The sequence below is a fragment of the Oncorhynchus masou genome, chromosome 31 (genome assembly GCF_036934945.1).
Source record: "Oncorhynchus masou masou isolate Uvic2021 chromosome 31, UVic_Omas_1.1, whole genome shotgun sequence".
In the NCBI taxonomy this organism is placed as follows: domain Eukaryota; kingdom Metazoa; phylum Chordata; class Actinopteri; order Salmoniformes; family Salmonidae; genus Oncorhynchus; species Oncorhynchus masou.
In genome coordinates, this window is record NC_088242.1 from 11777398 (window position 1) to 11802215 (window position 24818).

A 24818-nucleotide genomic window follows, 5' to 3' on the forward strand; every position below is an offset into this window, starting at 1 on the left:
CAAATACAGGTGTGCCTAGCTTGAAGCGTCATACCTAAGAAGACTCAAGTCTGTAATCGCTGCCAAATGTGCTTCAACAAAGTACTGAGTAAAGGGTCTGAACACTTATGTAAATGTGATATTTCAGTTTTTTTATTTTTTATACATTTGCAAAAATGTCTAAAACACTGTTTTTGCTTTGTCATTATGAGGTATTGTGTGTTGATTGATGAGAGAATAAAACGATTTAATACATTTTTGAATGAGGCTGTAACCTAAAACAATTTGGAAAAAGTCAAGGGGTCTACTTTCCGAAGGCACTGTGTATTAATGGATGCCAAGGGAAACCAGGCTTCCCCCAAAAAATGTACCAGGAAAAAATGACAAAAAGACAATTATGAATACTTCGTCTCTCTGTGTTTCATAATTTTCTTTCAATGTATCTCACTGGAGAAAACATCCAAGTGTGCTAAACAGTGCCCCTCTGTCTCTGTATGTGTAGGCCATCTATCTGATGATGTCTAGTCCAAAAGAGTATGACATTGTTACCACCTGTAGCTCGAATTCAAGAGAAGCCAGCGAGCATTTGGCCTCCTTTTGATTAAAAAAACCTATAAAATAATAGCTAATCAGCATTGAGCTAAACTGAGTGAACTCGCTGTGATTGGTCCTGGCGCACCAACAAAAAGTGTCAAGGGAAGCCAGTTTGGATTTGGCTTCACTGCAATTACATCACATCGAGCGCAATACACCATTGACAGAAACAACTTTAAATTGTTACATCTCGTTGTATTGTTGTCTTCCGGTGGCTAGCTAGCTAGCTAAAATGGCCTTTTCCTAAATGAGCCATGGATGGAGATGGGGATTTGGACTTTTGCTTAATTCTCTGTACTGGCCGATGATTATAACAGAGATTCTGATCCAACCAATGGTGCCCCTGGCCTGAGAGGATGGAAGTTCAATATGTAGCTCGATGTAGAAAGCTAATGTTAACTATCAAACATTGCTCATGAAAGGAAGACAGGCTAGCGAGCAAGCATTTTAGCCAGGTAGTTTAGGACAACAAAAAAGAAAAGCGTGTACTGTATGATAGTCATAGACCATTTCATCAACATGATAGAGAGGAGGATGGGTGAGTCAACATGTTGTTTCTACTTGCACGAACGAACGCACCCACCCACAAAAGAGAGCCACGGACAGCCACATATTTAGTTTACATTGATTGGATTTAATTGTTTTTGGTATATTTTAGTTGTCACTGTATTAGACTAGGCATACGTGATTTGAGGATGATGAAATGTTGAAATGGTGCTGGAATAGTGGAGGCAGCTCCCGTTTTCTTTGTGATATCTCCGTGCTTCTAAATCAATAGTTGTTTAGTAGTCCAAAAATGTTGAAAACATTAACTTGCTTGACCATGCTGTAGGTCATTTACAGTAACTGTTTGTTACATGCAATATGCTTTGTGGACTTCACCAGACAGAAGTGGCTTTCCGGTTTTGTGATGAAACAAAGGTGTGGTTGAATTTATTCTACTACTGTGTCTTTTTATTGTCTTGGCCTTAGGCCTGTAAATCACGGTCACACGGCATATGAAATAACAGGTTATAGAGCAAACAATTCAATTTTCACAACAGGTTGCAATATCACTTTTTTGTTTCCTTGCTCGGCTTCCCCAGTCATTTTACACACGCACCGCTACTGCTTGGTTATGAGCTTATATGTAGATTGGTAGGTGAAATCATATTGGATCGACAGTCAGAAGCTGATATTGCCAAATAGGATAGACCTCTACTACATTACATTACATTTAAGTCATTTAGCAGACGCTCTTATCCAGAGCGACTTACAAATTGGTGAATTCACCTTCTGACATCCAGTGGAACAGCCACTTTACAATAGTGCATCTAAATAATTTAAGGGGGGGGGGTGAGAAGGATTACTTATCCTATCCTAGGTATTCCTTGAAGAGGTGGGGTTTCAGGTGTCTCTGGAAGGTGGTGATTGACTCCGCTGTCCTGGCGTCGTTTGTTCCACCATTGGGGGGCCAGAGCAGGAACAGTTTTGACTGGGCTGAGCGGGAACTGTACTTCCTCAGTGGTAGGGAGGCGAGCGGGCCAGAGGTGGATGAACGCAGTGCCCTTGTTTGGGTGTAGGGCCTGATCAGAGCCTGGAGATACTGCGGTGCCGTTCCCCTCACAGCTCCATAGGCAAGCACCATGGTCTTGTAGCGGATGCGAGCTTCAACTGGAAGCCAGTGGAGAGAGCGGAGGAGCGGGGTGACGTGAGAGAACTTGGGAAGGTTGAACACCAGACGGGCTGCGGCGTTCTGGATGAGTTGTAGGGGTTTAATGGCACAGGCAGGGAGCCCAGCCAACAGCGAGTTGCAGTAATCCAGACGGGAGATGACAAGGACCTACTAACAATATAATATGACAAAATAGCTGTTATGTGTGCAATGCATACAGTCTTAGAAAACAGTGTTCCAAAAGGGGCCTTTGTTGAGGGATCGAGGTCTTCCTAGAACCTTTTCATCTTCAGAACTGTTTTTCCAAGAAAGGATTCTTTGACTATTCTTTGGAAGGAAAGAAGGGTTCTACATAGAACCTTTCTGAATAAGCTTTTTTATTGTCTTGTTCATTCTTTTAAATTGTGCCTGAGCATTAGTGTTTACATTTTAACATCAGAGGTTGAGTAATCTGATCAATTTAAAAAGATAAGTGTGAGGATATTTAAAACTGTACCTATATGGCAGGGTTTCCCAAACTCGGGACTGCAAGGGGTACACATTTAGTTTTTTGCCCTACCAGTACACAGCTGATTCAAATAATCAACTAATCATCCAGCTTTGATCATTTGAATCAGATGTGTAGTGTTAGGGGGGGGGGGGGAAAAATGTGCACCCCTTGGTTGATTGATTATATGATTGATATGAGGTCAAAAATAACTGAAATTGTAAAAATTATAATTATGCCCTTTTTGTGTAAGAGCTGTTTAGAAACAAAATGGCTAGAATTTCAGGGATAGAGTTTTTGGCCCACCACATAGGTGATCTGAGTGGGCTCCCGAGTGGCGCAGCAGTCTAAGGCACTGCTACAGACACCCTGGTTCAATTCCAGGCTTTATCACAACCAGCCGTGGCAGGGTGGTGCACAATTGGCCCAGCGTTGTCCGGGTTTGTCTGGTGTAGGCCGTCATTGTAAATAAGAACTTGTTCTTAACTGACTTGCCTAGTTAAATAACGGTCACAAATAAAATTGAAAAATCTGATTATAATAGACCAATGAATGTTTATTTGCTTATATCCTCCTAGTTCTGGTGCTGGTCCCGCCCAAAAGCAAGAGAGATTGTGCATTATGGCTGGCTGTCTTTGCACTGTCTTCCATCCGAACAATCACTTTGTCTTATTTGGCTTCGATTTATTTTTCATAATTAAGTGTCAGAAGAGTTCAGTCCGAACCTCTGCTAATGCACAGCACACTTCGCATCGGACCGCAAATCAGACTAGATACACAGGAGGATTTCCCAGCCGCTCCGTCAAGGTCGTGACGCATGGATCTTGAAACCGGCAGCAACCATAATGATGTTTCGGCTGGACCCTATTTTTGGTTCTGGATCAGGATTGTGTGAGATAGACTCCCATATGAGTTTAACCTCAATTCCACGTCAAACAGAATGATGCTGAGACTTTGATTATTTCACTTTAAAATGTATTCCAAACAACAACAAAAAAGGATTTCAAAGGTTAACAAACCATACAACTTATGCACAATGACTATTTTGAACAATTTACATACTACATTTAAAAAAAAAACGTTTACTGCAAAAACTGTGCAAATGCAAAGTTTGGTAACAGAAGCACGGTAAAATCTACCTCAGTTACCAAACTTTGTATCTGCACATTTCTTTCTGTAAATGGGTTTTTGTAAAATGTTCAGTGGATATTGTTAAAAGTAGTCCTCGTGCATAGTTACATTTTGAGATGAATTGTTTTTTTTGTTGGTATACCTTTCAAAGTGAGAAAGGCTGAGTCTCAGCGTAATTCCGTTGCCATGGAATTGCCCCTGTCCCTTTAACCTTACCAGGTAAAGCTGCCTTACTCTTGGCCAGCTCTGTACTGGATGTGTTTGTCCCAGTAAGGTTTTAGTCCAAGCAGGGTGAATTATTATAACACCAACAGGATAGTCCAAGTACATGTATGATCTCTGCAGTACTGTTTGTGACAACGTCTTTGGCATCATAATTGGCTCCTCCAGTGTGTCGCAGACATTTTCAACATCAAATATTTGTTGTACAATATTGTCTTAAGGTGTGGATCCATACAATGGGATTCATTTAGCAACCCACATAGAGAATGTGAGAGAGACACCTCATTTCTGTATGTACTGTAGTCTGATACGATGTATTAAGAATAAATAAACCCCAACCACACAGTAGTGTTCCTTTCTGGTTCACCTGGTTGGACTTTGTAGGGGTTATTAAAGGATGTGTGCTAAAGTCTGTGATCCTGTTCAAAGGGCTGAATAGACTAATCGACTATGAGCTTATGCAGTTGAAGTCGTAAGTTTACATACACCTCAGCCAAATACATTTAAACTCAGTTTTTCACAGTTCCTGACATTTAATCCTAGTAAAAATTCCCTGTTTTAAGTCAGTTAGGATTACCACTTAATTTTAAGAATGTGAAATGTCAGAATATTAGTAGAGAGAATTATTTATTTCAGCTTGTATTTCTTTCATCACATTCCCAGTGGGCCAGAGGTTTACATACACTCAATTGGTATTTGGTAGCATTGCCTTTAAATTGTTTAACTTGAGTCAAATGTTTCGGGTAGCCTTCCACAAGCTTCCCACAATAAGTTGGGTGAATTTTGGCCCATTCCTCCTGACAGAGCTGGTGTAACTGAGTCAGGTTTGTAGGCCTCCTTGCTCGCACACGCTTTTTCAGTTCTGCCTACAGATTTTCTATAGGATTGAGGTCAGGGCTTTGTGATGGCCACTCCAATACCTTTTACTTTGTTGTCCTTAAGCCATTTTGCCACAACTTTGGTAGTATGCTTGGGGTCATTGTTCATTTGGAAGACCCATTTGCGACCAAGCTTTAACTTCCTGACTGATGTCTTGAGATGTTGCTTCAATATATCCACATAATTTTCCTTTCCTCATTATGCCATCTATTTTGTGATGTGCACCAGTCCCTCCTGCAGCATAGCACCACCACAACATGAGGCTGCCACCCCCGTGCTTCACGGTTGGGATGGTGTTCTTCGGCTTGCAAGCCTCCCCCTTTTTCCTCCAAACATAACAATGGTCATTATGGCCAAACAGTTCTATTTTTGTTTCATCAGACCAGAGGACATTTCCCCAAAATGTACCATCTTTGTCCCCATGTGCAGTTGCAAACCGTAGTCTGGCTTTTTATGGCGGTTTTGGAGCAGTGGCTTCTCCCTTGCTGAGCGGCCTTTCATGTTATATCGATATAGGACTCGTTTTACTGTGGATATATATACTTTCGTACCTGTTTCCTCCAGCATCTTCACAAGGTCCTTTGCTGTTGTTCTGGGATTGATTTGCACCAAAGTAACGTTCATCTCTAGGAGACAGAACGCGTCTCCTTCCTGAGCGGGATGACGGCTGCGTGGTCCCATGGTGTTTATACTTGCATACTATTGTTTGTACACATGAAGGTGGTACCTTCAGATGTTTGGAAATTGGTCTACAATTTTTTTTCTGAGGTCTTGGCTGATTTCTTTTGATTTTCACATGATGTCAAGCAAAGCGGCACTGAGTTTGAAGGTAGACCTTGAAATACATCCACAGATACACCTCCAATTGACTCAAATGATGTCAGTTAGCCTATCAGAAGCTTCTAAAGCCATTACATCATTTTCTGGAATTTTCCAAGCTGTTTAAAGGCACAGTCAACTTAGTGTATGTAAACTTCTGACCCACTGGAATTGTGATACAGTGAATTATAAGTTAAATTGTCACGACTTCCACCGAAGGTAGTTCCTCTCCCTCTCCGGGCGGCGCTCCCTTTTTTCCTCTTCTGTTTGTTTTGGTCTTTGGTTCATTTCACACCAGGTTTCATTTGCCTTAATTTATGTGTGTATATATTTACCTTGTTGCCTGCCTAGGTTTGTGCGGGATTATTATTTTATTGTGATGTAACTCTGTGAGGTTATGCCCAATTTCTTGTTTTCACGGATTTAATAAGAGTGTGTTATTGTCGGAGCTTTGTTTGTTCCTCCGTGCGTTTGTTATCTGTTGTCGAGGGCGTTTCACCTTTTTGATTGTGCCATACCTGTGTTGGTGGACTTGACAATTAAAGTACGCTTCTCTGCTCTCCTGCGCCTGACTCCTTCACCTACCTCCTAACGCAACATTCTCACAGAAATAATCTGTCTGTAAACAATTGTTGAAGAAATTACTTGTGTCATGCACAAAGTAGATGTCCTAACCGACTTGTCAAAACTATAATTTGTTAACAAGAAATGTGTCAGCTTTCAGGTGCCCGGCCCGCCACAAGGAGTCGTTAGAGCACGATGAGACAAGGACATCCTTTATTGAAACCCCGCCTCATGGGTTTCAATAGGAATTATGTATCACTTTGCAAGGCTTTGAAATGTGACTTTCAGTCCTGATGTGGCCTGTAAACCAGGAGTGTCCTACCACTGTGTTGGGATATAACTAGGCCCTGAAAGAAAGCTCTTACGATATATGAAATGTACTGTCATAAAAAATATGCAAATAAGGCTGGTAGAATCATTCATGGAGGGTTCTAGAAACAACCCTTCATAAAGGGTTCTAGGTAGAACCCTCTCCAAAGTGTTCTACCTAGCACCAAAAAGGGTTCTCATATGAGAACAAATGGAAGAACCCTAAATGGATCTACTTAGCACCCTTTTTTCAACGAGTGTACATACCAGTGACCATGATAATGTAATGGAGATTGCTCATGAAGAGTGATGAATGACTTTGTCTCTCTCTTTCCTCGTCTATGTACCCGTCCCTGTCTCTCTTGCTGTATCTGTCCCATTTCCTGTCTCTGTGTCTGTCTCGGTCTCTGTGTCTGTTAGGATGAATGGTGCCGTAACCAAGGGTTATGAGGAGGATGTAGGTAATAGAACGTCGGTGTACATTCACACTGCCCACGCCATCACATCATCTCCTTATCTATTCCATGAATATGGCTACAACAATGCACCTCATGACGAGGTAGGTTACCACAGTCCTTCTGTTGTACTAGACCACAGCAACATTTTTAAAGGCCCAGAGCAGTAAAAAGCTAGATTGTCCTGGTCGTTTGGTGATATCTATATGATTGATTATATGATTTATATGGGTTTGAAATAACACTCTGAAATTGTGGAAATTATGAAAATGCCCTTTTTTGTGTAAGAGCCTTAAATTGCAGCCTTTTCAAGTGGGATGGAAATTTGATACCTAGTCAGTTGCATAACTGAATGCATTCAACCGAAATGTGTGTGGTGGGGGGGGGTTGTTCTTGTTAGGGGTTAACTGCCTTGCACAAGGGTAGAATGGCTTGGGGATTCGAACCAGTGACCTTTCAGTTACTGGCTCAACACTCATAGCCGCTAGGCTACCTGCCACGGAGTGTTTGGCACGCCGCATGGAGTCACAAAGTGATCTGATTATAGTAGACCAATGAACGCTCATTTGCATATATCCTAGTTCTGGTAGTGGTCCCGCCCAAAAGCAAGAGAGATTGTTTGGATGGAAGACAGTCATCTGATTTGGCTTCGATCAGCAGCAACCATTCATGAAGTAAATGTCGAGTTATTTTTCTATTATAAGTAAAGGACATGCTATTCATGGTTTGGATGCTTCTTCACATTTTGTTTTACGTTCTCTTGAGGATTGCCGCCCGAATAAACTTTCTGATGGAGATTTATTCCAAAGTGCATTATAGTGACATGGAAAAATTATGATATTTCAATTTGACAATAAACGGGAGCTCGTAAAAATATTTCTGGAAAATGTATTCTGATAAATTCTAAATAAATTATTGAATTGACGCGTCATTCAGGGCAGGTGGCGCAGAGCCTGTGTGGTGCCTGCGTTGCATGTTATTTGGAATTAATGCGTGTCACATATCAGTTTGCTAACAATGTAAAAACCTATTACCATTGAGTTAATAAAGCTGCATACAAATGGTCTGTTTTTTGCTTTCTTGAGTAAGGCAGCTCCAAAATGCATGCATTTCTGCCTAGCTCAGTGCTTTCTGTGGTGGTGGGGCAGCCAGGGGAAAATACGGAGTGTCGGGGTTGGTAATGTTTTCTAGTTGTGCCGTGATTGGCTCAGTGTTCTCTCACTCATGGGGACACTATGTCACCGCAAAATCTATGGGTAGAGCTCGAAAATTCAAGCCCCTTGGGTGCTGCCTTAGACTTACATTAGATGTGCCCATCCAAGAAGGCTCAAGGTCATTGGCCACAGATAAAATGACATCAAATCACATTTTATCTACAGTAGCTTTGATTGGACTGATACTTTCAAAATCTTAGCTAGCAAGCTAGACATCATGCATCAAGTCGGCAATCTGCTGGCAAATCCTTTTAATCCTTGTCATATGAAGAGAAATTATAGATTAAATGCATCTGTGCTCATCGGCCATTGTACATGAACATTACACAACAAGTTGGAAATCTCAAATTCAACAATGAGTGCTAAGGCGCCACTGCAGCCCGGGTTCGATCCCAGGCGTGTCATAGCCGGCTGTGACCAGCAGACCCATGAGGCGGCGTACAATTGGCCCAGCTTCACCCGGATTAGGTTTGGCCGGACAGGATGTCCTTCTCTCATCATGCTCTAACGACTCCTTGTGGCGGGCCGGGCACCTGCAAGCTGACATTAGTCGTCATTTCAACAGTGTTTCCTCTGACACATTGATGCGTCTGGCTTCCGGGTTAGGGCCTCTGCCCTGTAGATAATCATGCCATGCTGCCCTGAATAGATGGCAGGCAGGGGGTGGGCCCCAATCAGGGCTGTATGTAAATATATAAACATTTGTATACTTACGCCCACACAGCCGGACTGAGCAATTCAGTGGCCCAAGGAGGAAAAGGGAATTAAATCAAAAACATGTTTTAAATTTTTTTTAATATAAAAATAAACTGTGATTTATTAGACAAAGTGATGATTTAAAAATATAATAAAAGACTGCATGTGGGCTGTAAGAGTCATGACAGATGGCATTGTGTTCTCACACATGCAGCCACACACACACACACACTCTGCTGACTGCTAAGTGTCTCTGTTCTGTGCAGGGTATAAAGTATGTGATGATTCCAGAGGGGCTGAGGGATTTCCAGTGGCTACAGGGTCTATTTGGGAAGACACTAGTCTCTAAAGGACCGTACAAGGACAGACAGTAAGCCTGGGACGTGGATAGTCTCACACACACACACACACACACACACTATTTGCCCCCCCCCCCCACACACACATACACACTCACTCCCTCTACACTGCTCAGTGTTGTCTCTGCTGTCTTATCTGCAGGCCGTGGAAGGACTACTCAGGACAGTTTGATGAGACCCGCTTCTATGTTCTTCACCCTGACTTTCTCAGATACATCCGCAAAAGGTATAACAAAGTGTCTAATAATAATAATAATCATTTGGTGGGTGCTAATATTTGTCCTAACGTGTTGTCCAATAGGTGTTGTATGACAGGAGAGAAGGTTAGCACTCCCTTTGACAAGGATGGAAAAAGCTCTAGTCTACTGGCCTTCAACACACACATGGTTAAGGCACTTCGTGGCATCTTGAATGTGGTCCATTCTGGCATAGTTGGTAGAGCACAGTATTTGCAACGCGATAATTGTGGGTTTGAATCCAGCTGGAACCACACATACGAAAGTGTATGCACACATGACTGTAAATGGCTTTGGATAAAGTTGTCTGCTAAATGGCATATTTTATATTTCAGAAGACACACATGGGGCATTTCCCATAGAAATTACTAGTCAAGTTAGCTTAGCAAGGTCATAGCGCCAAGCTAGCTACGCAGAACCCTGTGATCACATTCAGTGCTTGCAGAGCAGGAGTCGCAACCAAGTGACTTCTGAAATGAAACTGTGAGTGTGTGCTCCTCATCTGTAGGTTCATGTGGTCCCAGGAGATGAAGAGTTCATTGTGGTCTATATTCAGACCTACCAACGGAGCATTCACACTCTTCCTGGCCCTGCACACCTGTGACATGGTGAGTCTGTACGCCACGAACACACACAATGGAGGAGACATTAATGTGATCACCATTGAATTATTTGCTGACCTTATGTGGGTTCGATTCCAGTTGGAACCACCCATACGAAAGTGTGTGCACGCACGCATGGCTGCAAATCGTTTGGATAAAGTTGTCTGCTTAAATGGCATATATTATATTTAAGAAGACACACAACATGGGGTAGTGTACCATAGAAATGACTAGGTACATTAGCTCTTTATTGAACTTGGGGGCTACAGTCTACATATAGGTCACATGGTGTCATCGGAGATCCTCTTCTCTCTCCCTCTTTCCCCTCTCAGGTGGATGCGTATGGATTTATCACAGAGGACCACGATAAATATCCCAACTACTATGTTGAGAGGAACTCTAAAACCAAAGTCATCTTCTACTCTAATCACGACTACAACCTAGAGATTAAGACCTGGAAGAAACTACATGACACCAAGATCATCCGGCTTTATCAGAGACAGGAGGACCCAGAGGGAGAGACAGGCAAAACAAAACAACCATAAAACCCTGTCTGTCTGTAGAGGTGGACAAAGATACATCAAAATGTGTCTGTTACAAAATACCCTAAAGAACAATTGTAATGGGGAAATGTAAGATCAATAACGTTCATATTTAGTTGTGTGGTTAACACAATGTTAGCAAATTGATATATTGTTCCTTTCTGTAATATACATGATTTCCAGTGTTCTGTTTGTGAATCTCGCGTTGATGGTGGTTACTAGACTCGTTGCTGTATGTTATGGTTTAAACTCATAATAGTCAACCCAGGGACTGTGGTTGAAAATTAGCCGGCTGGCTAAACCTGCACTTTCACAGAAACGTTGATTATTAATGTGCACTATCCTTGTAAAAAAAAAAAATACAAATAAAACTCAAATAATTGTTGATAGTGACTGACGCCAGACTGGAGGTACAAGGACTCAAGACACACTGATTATTATTGTATTGTGTGAAACACTGTGATTATGAAGCACCTGGCAAAGCCACTACGTTTTGTTTCCATTTCCTATTTCTATGGTCTTCCAAGTCTTGTCTATCGAAAATGGTGGCCGTGAGGCTTGCCACGGTACAAGCGCTGATTCTATGTCTCTCACTTTTGTCAGTGTTATTTGTACGGAGGTCTAAATATTTACACAAATACAGTTGTTTGGAACTACTAAGCATCAGGGAGAAATCGTATTAGTGTTTCTGGTCCACAACATCGTTCTTTACCTGTGGAATTGACTAACAACGTACCTGGTCACTGCCTATAGGTGAGAATACACCCGGACATGGAAGGTGAGCTGGCCCCCTCTGCCTGCCTTGCTACTATCGAATGTCCGATCACAACATTTATGAACTCCTGCTTTTGATATTAACTAAGAGATTACGGGGAATGCTTTGCCATCTGCCTGACTGAGACATGGCTGGACCAATCTTTTATTTTTTTTTACCCCAAATGGTAGTTAGTCTTGGACCTTCGCTGCCACTTCTCTATGGACTCGGGAAAGGCAAAGGTCGAGAGCCATGCGTCCTCCGAAACACGACCCTGCCAAGCCACACTGCTTCTTGACACACTGCTGGCTTAACCAGGAAGCCAGCCGCAGCAATGTGTTGGAGGAACCACCGTCCAGCTGGCAATTAAAGTCAGCTTGCAGGCGCCCTGCCCGCCACAAGGGGTCGCAAGAGCGCGATGGGACAATAAACAAAGTTCAAATGCCAAGACTCAGAGATCATTGAGTGCTTTTGAAATCTGTAGCCTATCTCTGCTGCGCTGTATCAGCACAATGGACAACGCCCTACAGCAAGGCCATTTTGGTAATCCATACAGGCTACAAGATAGATTGGGAAATTCACCTATTACAAACAACCTATGTGAATGCAGTTGCACACACAACCGTCTTACCAAACTAATGCAAATAAAATGCTGAAAGTAGTAGCCTAGTTATTTTTGCAAACAAAAATACTGAACTGCAGTTTGGCTTAGAATACCAACACAACCACGAATTGGAACGAATGAATGCAAACAGAACAAAACCGGGGATCCAAATAACCAAAACAGCCTATTAAATGAATGTTTTTTGACAAAAAAATCCTGCGGGCGGCTAGGGTAGGATTCTAGGCTAACCTGGGCTGGCTCCTCTGTTCCAAGATGATCAGAAAAAGTTGGAGGAGGAGCGATTATCCTGGCGGCACTTGTGGAAGGGTGGGTAGGCTCTGCACACGGAGCTAGCTGAAGCTTGGCGGCGGCCTCGTGGTGTGATGCTGCTGCGGCTGCTCATCAGTCTCCTTTGTTTGGGTACTTTGGTGAAGCCAATTTCTGATATCCATCATGGCAGATTAGCTGGTTCGAGATAGCTAAATAGGCTAAGGCTAATAACAACAAATAAAAATAATAAAAAAACATAGAGACCTAAGACAACAACAACATATGACAACACAGCCTAGTAGCAAATCAAATCAAATCAAATTTTATTTGTCACATACACATGGTTAGCAGATGTTAATGCGAGTGTAGCGAAATGCTTGTGCTTCTAGTTCCGACAATGCAGTAATAACCAACAAGTAATCTAACTAACAATTCCTAAACTACTGTCTTATACACAGTGTAAGGGGATAAAGAATATGTACATAAGGATATATGAATGAGTGATGGTACAGAGCAGCATAGGCAAGATACAGTAGATGGTATCGAGTACAGTATATACATATGAGATGAGTATGTAAACAAAGTGGCATAGTTAAAGTGGCTAGTGATACATGTATTACATAAGGATGCAGTCGATGATATAGAGTACAGTATATACGTATGCATATGAGATGAATAGTGTAGGGTAAGTAACATTATATAAGGTAGCATTGTAGCATTGTTGTCAATACAACATGGTAGCAACACAACTTGGCAGGAGAACAACATTGTAGCAGCACAAAACATGGCACAAACATTATAGGGCAAAGACAACACAAAGGGCAAGAAGGTAGAGACAACAATACATCAGGTGAAGCAGCCACAACTGTCAGTAAGAAAGTCAGTCTATGATTGAATCTTTGAATGAAGAGATGGAGATAAAACTGTCCAGTTTGAGTGTTTTTTTGCGGCTTGTTCCAGTCGCTAGCTGCAGCGAACTGAAAAGACACAGGGATCAAATCAAAAATCAAATCAAATTTCACGTGTGTGCTTTGGAGACCTTTAACAGAATGTGAATGGCAGAACGGATGTTGTATGTGGAGGATAAGGGCTGCAGTAGGTATCTCAGATAGGGGGAACTAGGCACTGTATGTACAGTACAGAGGTTACTTGTAGTTTTTATGGGCCTCTTTATGCGCCATCAACACCCGGGATCCGTAGTAATGATGCTTTCAAGACAAATGGGAACTCTGAAAAATATGAGGTCAAATCATGACATTAGTGATCTTCAGGTAGGAAAGACGGAGCTCCAGAAAGTGGCCCGAGTTCCCGACTTGAAATTCCAAGGCTATGGTCCAAACACTTAAAAGACACACCCTCGTCCATTTACCCTCGCGGTATGCCCTTTGGGGAATCCCCGTCACCACCTTGGAGGGCGGTCCAAATGATTAGCCAAGCAAGGGAAGTTTGCAATGTAAGCCCCTCAGCCCTCGTATTTAGTCGGCTTTGCGAGTGTACAATCATCTTCACCCCGGGGCTGAAATTCCCCATAATTCAATTCACGACGATTATACATATGCTAAGAAAAGTCTGCGAAAACTTAAACAACATCAACGGAGACGTCAACATACAAGTGTAAGTAAAAACGAATGCAAATAAGCTAGAAATTGTGCTACTAATGCACATGACGGCATTTTACATGTCTGTAAAAGTAAATATGTTTGATTTTATTTTGGAAATTGTAGCAATAAAACAGTTCCAGCTAGGCAAAACAAATTTGCCAGTCTGAGATTTGTTCCGAGTTCCCAGTTGTCTTGAACGCAGCATCAGTAATTGCCGGTGGACAGTTACACGCCCCGCGACTGCCTCGCTGTGCTAGCTTCTACTACCACTGTGTGTCGCAATGGTAAATTTTCTCCGTGAGCCACTGTTGGTAGCTGTACTGTACTGTAGCATTTGGGCATGGTTTAATGTCAAGTTTCTTTCTACAGATTTTTCCAGTACACGAAAAACGGACTCTTGGCGGCAGTAAGAAATCCATCACCGCCCATTCAACATAGCCTCGATTTACGTTTTTTTATTACTTAAACAAAATCACTTTTTGGGGTTCTCATACACTTACACCGATGTTTTTATTCTTGCTTTTACAGTCGCTAAGAATATATTTGGTTGTGATATTTGCAAAATAGCTATTTTGGATGCATCAGTTGTAAGGTAGAATGCTAATGCTCATTGCTATAGGCTGTAGCTAATGCTAGCCACTGGTTTAAGTATAATGCAGTTGAATTGCGATGATGATACAAACATTAAATTAAGCAGGACATTCATACGTGCCTTAAAATTGAATTACATTCCAAAACGAGTGTGAAATTAGGATGTTTTTTGCTGGCGTTCTATAAGCACCACCCCTTGTTCTGCCACTAATTTGCCCGCATCGCCCTCCTGCGCCAATGTTTGCAAACACAGAAAGGTGTTAATGAAAGTCGATTTTCCTGCACGAGCGCTGTTGTCGCTTTCAGGTGTTTCCATGCTTTGCTTTAAAAATTGTATATCTTTATTATTATTTCACTTTTTACTGTTTTTTTTGGGGAGGGGGGGGTTAATATCATGCATTGTACATTACATCACATTTACATTATTACTTTTTATTTTAGCCTACTTGGTAAATATTTTATTCTTCTTGAACTGCACTGTTGGTTAAGGGCTTGTATGTAATTATTTCACAGTAAAGTCTACACTTGTTGTTTTCGGCGCATGTGGCAAATAAAGTTTGATTTGAACCCCCCCCCCAAACAAATTGTTAAGAGAATCAAAAGTCAAGAACGTCCCATTGTTCACCCGTTCCACGTTTCGTGTATGCGGTTCTTCTCCTTTCAAGTTCCGTTATAATTTGTTTAAAAAAAATGTTTTGCAGGGAACCAATATATTTTCAATTCCAGGTTTTCCATCATAGTACAAGCACATACTGTACTGTCTTTGGTACAAGTCTGTCGGTGCGACCAGGCTAAACTGCTGTTCTCATGCCCGTGTATGTTTCTTTCTACCTATTCCTAGTAATGAGTAATACACCACCACAGTTTGAGCCATGATTGTGATGTACCTGCCGGTATTGAAGTTGTGCATTCCTCTTTGGCAAAGTAATATTTCAAGTTTGGAAAGTGTTTTTGAGCTGTTAATGTATGTGGGTCTAAACTGCGCATGCCTATTTGCCAAATCGGTCTCTGTTTTTGTGAAATGCAGACTACTCTTATAAAGTAAAAAAAAAGAAACGTTTAATTTCGTTCAGCAGGTTTTTTAAATTTGTAAACAGTGAAGCGCCATTCCAGACGTCAACGCTGTAACAATCAGGAAGTAGTGAATGCTATATTACCCAGAGTCCCCTTCGCATGTGTATTAGGAAACGGTATTTGATTTTTTTTAATCGTAATTTCACCCAAAATATTTACATATAGAGTTACATGAACATGGTAGTGGACGCCTTATTTATGCGTCTATATCCACACGTTATTGTTGTGCGCAACAATATTAATCCGTTACCGGGAATGATAGTGCCGCGAATCTAGATGGTTTCACCCCCTTAACATCGCTAGTACACTCTGGTTTCTCTTCAGATCGCATAAATCTTTCGCCTTTTACTAAAGATTTCCGTGGAGAGGAACATTATGAGTATCAACTAATTTTTTGATGCCCGGCTTCACGGCTGGGCTTCCTACACTTGTTTAAATATAATCGTGATGTACGAGACTTAAGAAGTTCGTCATGAAGTTCGTCATGCTTGTAATTAGAGGCGTTGGACACTACATGCAATACGTTGTATTGGAGATGTGTTCAACGTGCAGTTTCATTCAGAGTTTATCTACCTAAAGAAATGTGATTTGGAACACTTGATTAAGTAGCCAGAAATCTAGAGACATATAGTTGCTGAAAGTTATGTCTTGCTATATTTATTGCTAAGCCCACTATGAGCGTGTGCTGCCACACTCTTGATTGGCACAGCGTTTTATTTGTTTAAAAAAAATCATATAACCATCATTTATTTATTTAACCTTTATTTAGCTAGGCAAGTGAGTTACAAACAAATAATTATTTTACAATGACGGCCCACCAAAAGGCAAAAGCTGGTTCAGAAACTCTGTGGTAATACCACTGCATTGAGGAACGCTGTCTTGCTGCTGTCCTCTGGATATCGGTTTTCACTAGTTACCATAGCCACAAAGGGAAAATGGTCTGTATCATGAAAATGAATGACAATCCAAATTATTTTTGGGGTCTTAATTTAAGGTTAGACCTCTGGGTCTAGGGCTCGCTTGTGTGTCTGCTTGCTCCTCCAGTTGTCCTTCCTCCCTTCGACAGACCCAGATCCCGACCCAGCACCTGCAACAGCCCTAGTTCCCGGTTCTTGTTTTTTTCCTGGTCCCCAACACCAACCGTTGACCTTCAGTCCCGGACCCAGCAAATGTACCAACCCAGGTTTTCCCGGTCCAAGCCCCAACACCAACACCAACTCTGGATACAGCACAGACCAACCACAACTGCCAATCCCTTGCAGCACTAGTCTAGACCCCACCCATCTCCCAACATAAAGTCACAGACCTTTTGTTGACTGACTGAATGGACTGACAGATTTATCTGATTATTGATCGATTGATTGCTTTTTTGGGGGGGGGGGCTGGACGACCATTTGGTTTGCCTAATTTGAATTGATTTCATACTGTTTGATTATTTGGAATTTTAAATTAACGATGGATTACATTTTTTACTTGTTGAACGTTTTAAATTGGAATGCATTTGGATTTCCGTGGAGAGTAACATTACGAGTGTCAACAATTGTTATTATGCCTGGGCCCGTTCTGTCATTGTTTTTATGCCTGGGCCCGTTCTATTTCCTATGCATGTTTAATATAGGTGGCGCGGCGTTCCTTCGAGGGCAAATTTTGTCATCAATGTCTGGCCTTCTCTGGATTTATGGTGCTTTCAAAACAACTGGGAACTCTGGAAAAAAAACAAGGTTGAATCATGATGACGTCATTGATCTTCCGTTCATAGCTTTAGAAAGAGGCCTGATTTACAATTCAGAGTTGGATGACAGTTAAAAACGTATTTTCCCAGTCAGAGCAAATTTATTCCCGACTTCACGGTTGTCTTGAACTAACTAAAGTCAGTTTGAGCGCGGCACAAATCATACTTCATGGCCAATGTTGAATGTTTATCATTTTAAACTTGGAAAAAAGCTCCTTAAGCCCAGATTTGGGACCACACAGCCACTCTACTGAATAGCAGGCTAGTGATTGCTTTGCAATGCTTGCAGTTAGCCACTGTCACTGATTCCTTCCAAACCACTCATTGTTGAATTTGCGATTTCCAAATTGTTGTGTAATGTTTATGTCCAATGGCCGATGAGCACCGATATGTTTTAACTATAATTTCTCTTAATTATTTATCTTCATATGGCAAGGATTAAAAATGATTTGCCAGTAAATTGTCGACTTGATTCATGATGACTGCTAGCTAAGATTTTGAAAGTATGATGTTGACATGATCAGTCCAATCAAAGCTACTGTAGATATAATGTGATCTGATGTCATTTTAACTGTGGCCAATGGCCTTGAGCCTTCTTGGATGGGCACTTCTAATGTAACTCTATGGCAGCACTCAAGGGGCTAGAATTTTCTATCTCTACCCTTAGACTTGGTGGTGACATAGTGTCCCCATGAGAAACAGAACACTGAGCCAATTATGATGCAATTCTCCGTGTTTGCTGCTGGCTTGCCCCACCACCACAGAAAGCCATGAGCGAAGCTGAAACGCCTGCATTTTGGAGCTGACTTACTCAACAAAACAAAAAAAGAGACCATGTTTGTATGTAGCTTAATCAACTCAATGATATATACAGTTGAAGTCGGAAGTTTACATACACCTTAGCCAAATACATTTAAACTCAGTTTTTCACAGTTCCTGACATTTAATCCTAGTAAACAGTCCCTGTCTTTGGTCAGTTAGGATCACCATTTTATTTTAAGAATGTGAAATGTCAGAATAATAGTAGAGAGAATGATTTATTTCAGCTTTTATTTCTTTCATCACATTCCCAGTGGGTCAGAAGTTTACATGCAGTCAATTAGTATTTGGTAGCATTGCCTTTAAATTGTTTAATTTGGGTCAAATGTTTTGGGTAACCTTCCACAAGCTTCGCACAGTAAGTTGGATGAATTTTGACCCATTCCGCCTGACAGAGCTGGTGTAACTGAGTCAGATTTGTAGGCCTCCTTGCTCGCACACACTCTTTCAGTTCTGCCTACAGATTTTCTATAGGATTGAGGTCAGGGCTTTGTTATAGCCACTCCAATACTTTGACTTTGCTGTCCTTAAGCCATTTTGCCACAACTTTGGGAGCATGCTTGGGGTCAACGTCCATTTGGAAGACCCATTTGCGACCAAGCTTTAACTTCCTGAACTGATGTCTTGAGACGTTGCTTCAATATATCCACATCTACACAACAGTGGTAGGCTTGATTACCAACAACGACGAGACGGCCTACAGGGAGGAGGTGAGGGCCCTCGGAGTGTGGTGTCAGGAAAATAACCTCACACTCAACGTCAACAAAACTAAGGAGATGATTGTGGACTTCAGGAAACAGCAGAGGGAACACCCCCCTATCCACATCGATGGAACAGTAGTAGAGAGAGTAGCAAGTTTTAAGTTCCTCGGCATACACATCACAGACAAACTGAATTGGTCCACTCACACAGACAGCATCAACCTCAGGAGGCTGAAGAAATTCGGCTTGTCACCAAAAGCACTCACAAACTTCTACAGATGCACAATCGAGAGCATCCTGGCGGGCTGTATCACCGCCTGGTACGGCAACTGCTCCGCCCTCAACCGTAAGGCTCTCCAGAGGGTAGTGAGGTCTGCACAACGCATCACCGGGGGCAAACTACCTGCCCTCCAGGACACCTACACCACCCGATGTTACAGGAAGGCCATAAAGATCATCAAGGACATCAACCACCCGAGCCACTGCCTGTTCACCCCGCTATCATCCAGAAGGCGAGGTCAATACAGGTGCATCAAAGCTGGGACCGAGAGACTGAAAAACAGCTTCTATCTCAAGGCCATCAGACTGTTAAACAGCCACCACTAACATTGAGTGGCTACTGACACTGACTCAACTCCAGCCACTTTAATAATGGGAATTGATGGGAAATGATATAAATATATCATTAGCCACTTTAAACAATGCTACCTTATATAATGTTACTTACCCTACATTATTAATCTCATATGCATACGTATATACTGTACTCTATATCATCGACTGCATCCCTATGTAATACATGTATCACTAGCCACATTAACTATGCCACTTTGTTTACATACTCATCTCATATGTATATACTGTACTCGATACCATCTACTGTATCTTGCCTATGCTGCTCTGTACCATCACTCATTCATATATCCTTATGTACATATTCTTTATCCCCTTACACTGTGTATAAGACAGTAGTTTAGGAATTGTTAGATTACTTGTTGGTTATTACTGCATTGTCGGAACTAGAAGCACAAGCATTTCGCTACACTCACATTAACATCTGCTAACCATGTGTATGTGACAAATAAAATTTGATTTGATTGATTTGATCATTTTCCTTTTCTCATGAAGCCATCTATTTTGTGAAGTGCACCAGTCCCTCCTGCAGCAAAACACCCCCACAACATGATGCTGCCATCCCCGTTCTTCACGGTTGGGATGGTGTTCTTCCCCCGTTTTCCTCCAAACATAACGATGGTCATTATGGCCAAACAGTTATATTTTTGTTTCATCAGACCAGAGGACATTTCTCCAAAATGTACAATCTTTGTCCCCATGTTCAGTTGATAACCGTAGTCTGGCTTTTTTATGGCGGTTTTGGAACAGTGGCTTCTTCCTTATTGAGCAGCCTTTCAGGTTATGCTGATATAGGACTGGTTTTACTGTGGATATAGATACTTTTGTACCTGTTTCCTCCACTATCTTCACAAGGTCCTTTGCTGTTGTTCTGGGATTGATTTGCACTTTTCGCATCAAAGTACATTCATCTCTAGGAGACAGAACGCGTCTCCTTCCTGAGCGGTATGATGGCTGCGTGGACCCATGGTGTTTATACTTGCGTACTATTGTTTGCACAGATGAACATGGTACCTTCAGGCATTTGGAAATTGCTCCCAATGATGAACCAGACTTGTGGAGGTCTACCTTTTTTTTCTGAGGTCTTGGCTGATTTGTTTTGATTTTCCCATGATGTCAAGGAAAGAGGCACTGAGTTTGGTAGACCTTGAAACACATCCACAGATACACCTCCAATTGACTCAAATGATGTCAATTAGCCTATCAGAAGCTTCTAAAGCCATGACATCCTTTTCTGTAATTTTCCAAGCTGTTTAAAGGCACAGTCAACTTAGTGTATGTAAACTTCTGACCCACTGGAATTGTGATACAGTGTATGATAAGTGAAATAATCTGTCTGTAAACAATTGTTGGAAAAATTACTTGTGTCATGCACAAAGTTGATGTCCTAACCGACTTGCCAAAACTGTAGTTTGTTCAAAATAAATGTGTGGAGTGGTTGGAAAAACGAGTTTTAATGACTCCAACCTAAGTGCATGTAAACTTCTGACTTCAACTGTATATTTTTGACATTGTTTGCAAACCCCTGAGTGGCACAGTGGTCTAAGGCACTGCAGCTCAGTGCTAGAGGTGTCACTACAGACTCTGGTTCGATCACAGGCTGTATCAAACAGCCCCACCTGCCCTGAATGACAAGTCACCACTGTTTACTAAAGTGAGGATTCACCTGCTTCAGATAATTATTTTGTAACTTATCTGCAGAAAAACGTTTTGTGCCCATAAAGCCATAGTTAGCCGTGTGCATATTTGGGAGCCAAACAAACGGCACTTTCTCCCGATGTGATTCGGTTCCTGATGTTAATTAAATGATCCGCTCAAAAATAGCCGTTCATTTGCAAATGACCCAAAACTATTTATACATTGTAGCTGGTGTTGGAGACAAGCAGCTGCATTGGTCATTTCAAAGCAAACTGATCTTAATGTAATGAAAAAGTCATTGGAACATTGGAAATGTAGCAAACAAAATAAATTACTAAATTGTATTTAAACTTTTTGATGCAAATCTTCTAGACTGTGGGACTCTTGAACCGGCTATAGGGTGAGTGTGGACTGTGGCCGGTGTCATGGCTGAATCAGAATTAGTTAGGTAACATTGATAAATAAGATGTAAATAAAACATAATAATGCTTATGTGAGATATGTCATTAGAATGTCTTCTTTTGGATAATACAGTTGGCAGTTTGCAGTTATCCCTTCTCTGCTAGGGCTTAGTCACTTGGGGCCCAGAGAGGGGAGAGGTCAGGCTTGTCTTCATATGTCAATGTATCTGTTAAACCATGTGATGCTATGAAGAATATCAGAATGGGAGGAGGACAGAATGGAGGCTTGTCTTCTTATGGGAAGGTGTCTGTAACTATTGTATGTCCCCTCTGAGGTTGCCCTTATCTTGATTTCGTATATAACCTAAGAGGCTCACTGTCTTTTCTGATCTTGTCCAGGAGGGGGTGTATTTGACATGGGAGTATCTAGAATTAACAATTGATATTTGCCATTGGATGAGGTAATGGTTTGGTACTATGTTGTACCAAGAACGAGATAAGAACTTTGTTTAGGAGACCAAACTGTACGATAATTTATAGCTAATGCTATCTGGCTATGGGATACTCCTCTTTTAAGTAAAAGGCACTTTGTGAAGTTCCTATTATCTGTGGTTTGTCATGTCGACGAGGGGGTGGATCTTTGCTATAAAAGATCTCAGTTGCCATTTTGTAAACACTCTCAGAGAATTCATTTATAGACACTGAATTGATCTGAGAGTCAAACAGGGCTATGGTGAAGCTCATATAATTAAAGATGGACTTTATAATATAACTCTAACTTGTGTGTGGTTTGCTCTCTCAATGTTTAGTAATACAGGAAATTACCACGACACCGGGCCCAGTGGGTGGTTGTAGTGAGGTGTAGCCCTTCTCATAGCCCTTCTCTGATTAGGCAGCAGAGACACACATCAGCACAACATATTACCCTCTCCTGGAAATCCTGGTGCTGCCAGTGCCAACAATCTGGTTTCTCTTCATATGGAATAAATCTTTCGCCTTTTACTTAAGATTTCCATGAACAGGAACCACTGGAGGCTGGTGGGAGGCGCTATAGGAGGATGGGATTTCAAGCTTTTACTGCTAACCTACAAAGCATTACATGGGCTTGCTCCTACCTATCTTTTCTTTTTTTTGGTCCTTCAGTACATACCTACACGTACGCTATGGTCACAAGATGCAGGCCTCCTTACTGTTCTGAGAATTTCTAAGCAAACAGCTGGAGGTAGTGCTTCCTCCTACAGAGCTCAGAGTCGGTCTCGACCTTTAAGTCTTTATTGAAGACTCATCTCTTCAGTAGGTCCTATGATTGACTGTGTAGTCTGGCCCAGGGGTGTGAAGGGGAACGGAAAGGCACTGGAGCGACGAACCACCCTTGCTGTCTCTGCCTGGCCGGTTCCCCTCTCTCCACTGGGATTCTCTGCCTCTAACCCTATTAGAGGGGCTGAGTCACTGGCTTACTGGTGCTCTTCCATGCCGTCCCTAGGAGTGGTGCGTCACTTGAGTGGGTTGAGTCACTGACGTGATCTTCCTGTCCGGGTTGGTGCCCCCCTCGGGTTCGTGCAGTGGGGGAGATCTTTGTGGGCTATACTTGGCCTTGTCTAAGTTGGTAGTTGAAGATATCCCTCGAGTGGTGTGGGGGCTGTGCTTTGGCAAAGTGGGTGGGGTTATATCCTGCCTGTTTGGCCCTGTCTGGGGGTATCGTAGGACAGGGCCACAGTGTGTCCCGACCCCTCCTGTCTCAGCCTCCAGTATTTATGCTGCAATAGTTTGTGTCGGGAGTCTAGGGTCAGTCTGTTATATCTGGAGTATTTCTCATGTCTCATCTGGTGTCCTGTGTGAATTTAAGTATGCTCCCTCTAATTCTCTCCCTTTTTCTCTCGCTCACTCTTTCCCTTTCTACTTCTCTCTCTCTCTCTTTCCTTCAGAGGACCTGAGCCCTAGGTCCATGCTTCAGGACTACCTGGCTTGATGACTCCTTGCTGTCCCCAGTCCACCTGGTGATGCTGCTGCTCCAGTTTCAACTGTTCTGCCTGCAGCTATGGAACCCTGACCTGTTCACTGGACGTGCTACCTTGTGCCAGACCTGCTGTTTTGGACCCTCTCTCTACCGCACCTGCTGTCTCTAACTCTGAATGATCAGCTATGACCTGTTGCACCCTCTACAACCACTGTGATTATTGTTATCTGACCCTGCAGGTCATCTATGAACATCTTGGCCATGTTCTGTTATAATCTCCACCCGGCACAGCCAGAAGAAGACTGGCCACCCCTCTCCAGGCGTCTTCCTAGGTTCCAGCCTTTCTAGGGAGTTTTTCCGAGCCACCGTGCTTCTTCATCTGCATTGCTTGCTGTTTGGGGTTCTAGGTTGGGTTTCTGTACAACACTTTGTGACATCGGCTGATATAAATAAATGTGATTGATTGATTGAGTGATTGATTGATGGGCTCAATGTAATGGCTGGAATGGAATCCATGAAACAGTATCAAACAGATCAAACATATTGAAACCACGTTTTACCCCGTTCCACCTATTCCATTCCAGCCATTCCAATGAGCCCGTCCTCCTATAGCTCATCCCACCAGCCTCCTCTGAGAGGAGCATTATGAGTATCAGCAAAAAAAAATGTCTTCCTATATGCCTCTTTATCTTAATATTTATTTCAATATCAGTGGAAGCTCCTCAGAGGAGGAAGGCGAGGACCGTCCTCCTCAGTGAATTTCATAAAATAAAAAAACATGAAAAAAGTTATCCTTTTTAGATAAGACTATACTAAATACACTACATGACCAAAAGTATGTGGACAACTTCTCGTCGAACCTCTCATCCCAAAATCATGGGCATTAATATGGAGTTGGTCCCCCTTTGCTGCTATAACAGCATCCACTCATCCACTAGATGTTGGAACACTGCTGCAGGGACTTGCTTCCATTCAGTCACAAGAGCATTAGTGAGGTCGGGCACTGATGTTGGGCAATCAGGCCTGGCTCGCAGTTGGGGTTCCAAATCATCCCAAAGGTGTTCGATGGGGTTGAGGTCAGGGCTTTGTGCAGACCAGTCAAGTTCTTTCGCACCAATTTTGACAAAGAATTTCTGTATGGACCTTGCTTTGTGAACGGGGGCATTGTCATGCTGAAACAGGAAAGGGCCTTCCCCAAACTGTTGCCACAAAGTTGAAGCACAAAATCATCTAACATGTATGCTATATGCTATAGTGTTAATATTTCCCTTCACTGGATCTATGGGGTCTAGCCCGAATCA

The 24818-nt window shown here is 42.2% G+C and overlaps 1 protein-coding gene, 2 non-coding genes and 1 pseudogene across 3 annotated transcripts in view; all 4 read left to right on the forward strand.

The window, feature by feature from the left end:
• LOC135523418 (alpha-N-acetylgalactosaminide alpha-2,6-sialyltransferase 1-like) overlaps positions 1-11666 on the forward strand; it is a 38593-nt gene extending 26927 nt beyond the window's left edge. The window contains exons 5-9 of the mRNA XM_064950077.1: positions 7059-7197; positions 9270-9373; positions 9505-9588; positions 10107-10206; positions 10533-11666. Coding sequence (XP_064806149.1) covers positions 7059-7197; positions 9270-9373; positions 9505-9588; positions 10107-10206; positions 10533-10745 — 640 coding nt within the window. The 3' untranslated portion in view covers positions 10746-11666. The remainder of the gene's footprint in view (positions 1-7058; positions 7198-9269; positions 9374-9504; positions 9589-10106; positions 10207-10532) is intronic.
• Positions 9664-9787, forward strand: LOC135525396 (U6atac minor spliceosomal RNA). The gene has a single exon (XR_010453163.1). It is a non-coding gene; the product is annotated as a U6atac minor spliceosomal RNA (small nuclear RNA).
• A 4274-nt stretch (positions 11667-15940) lies between the features above and the next one.
• LOC135525363 (U5 spliceosomal RNA) lies at positions 15941-16056 on the forward strand. The gene has a single exon (XR_010453134.1). It is a non-coding gene; the product is annotated as a U5 spliceosomal RNA (small nuclear RNA).
• A 6467-nt stretch (positions 16057-22523) lies between these two features.
• Positions 22524-22594, forward strand: LOC135525368 (U5 spliceosomal RNA; annotated as a pseudogene).
• The last annotated feature ends 2224 nt before the right edge of the window (positions 22595-24818 follow it).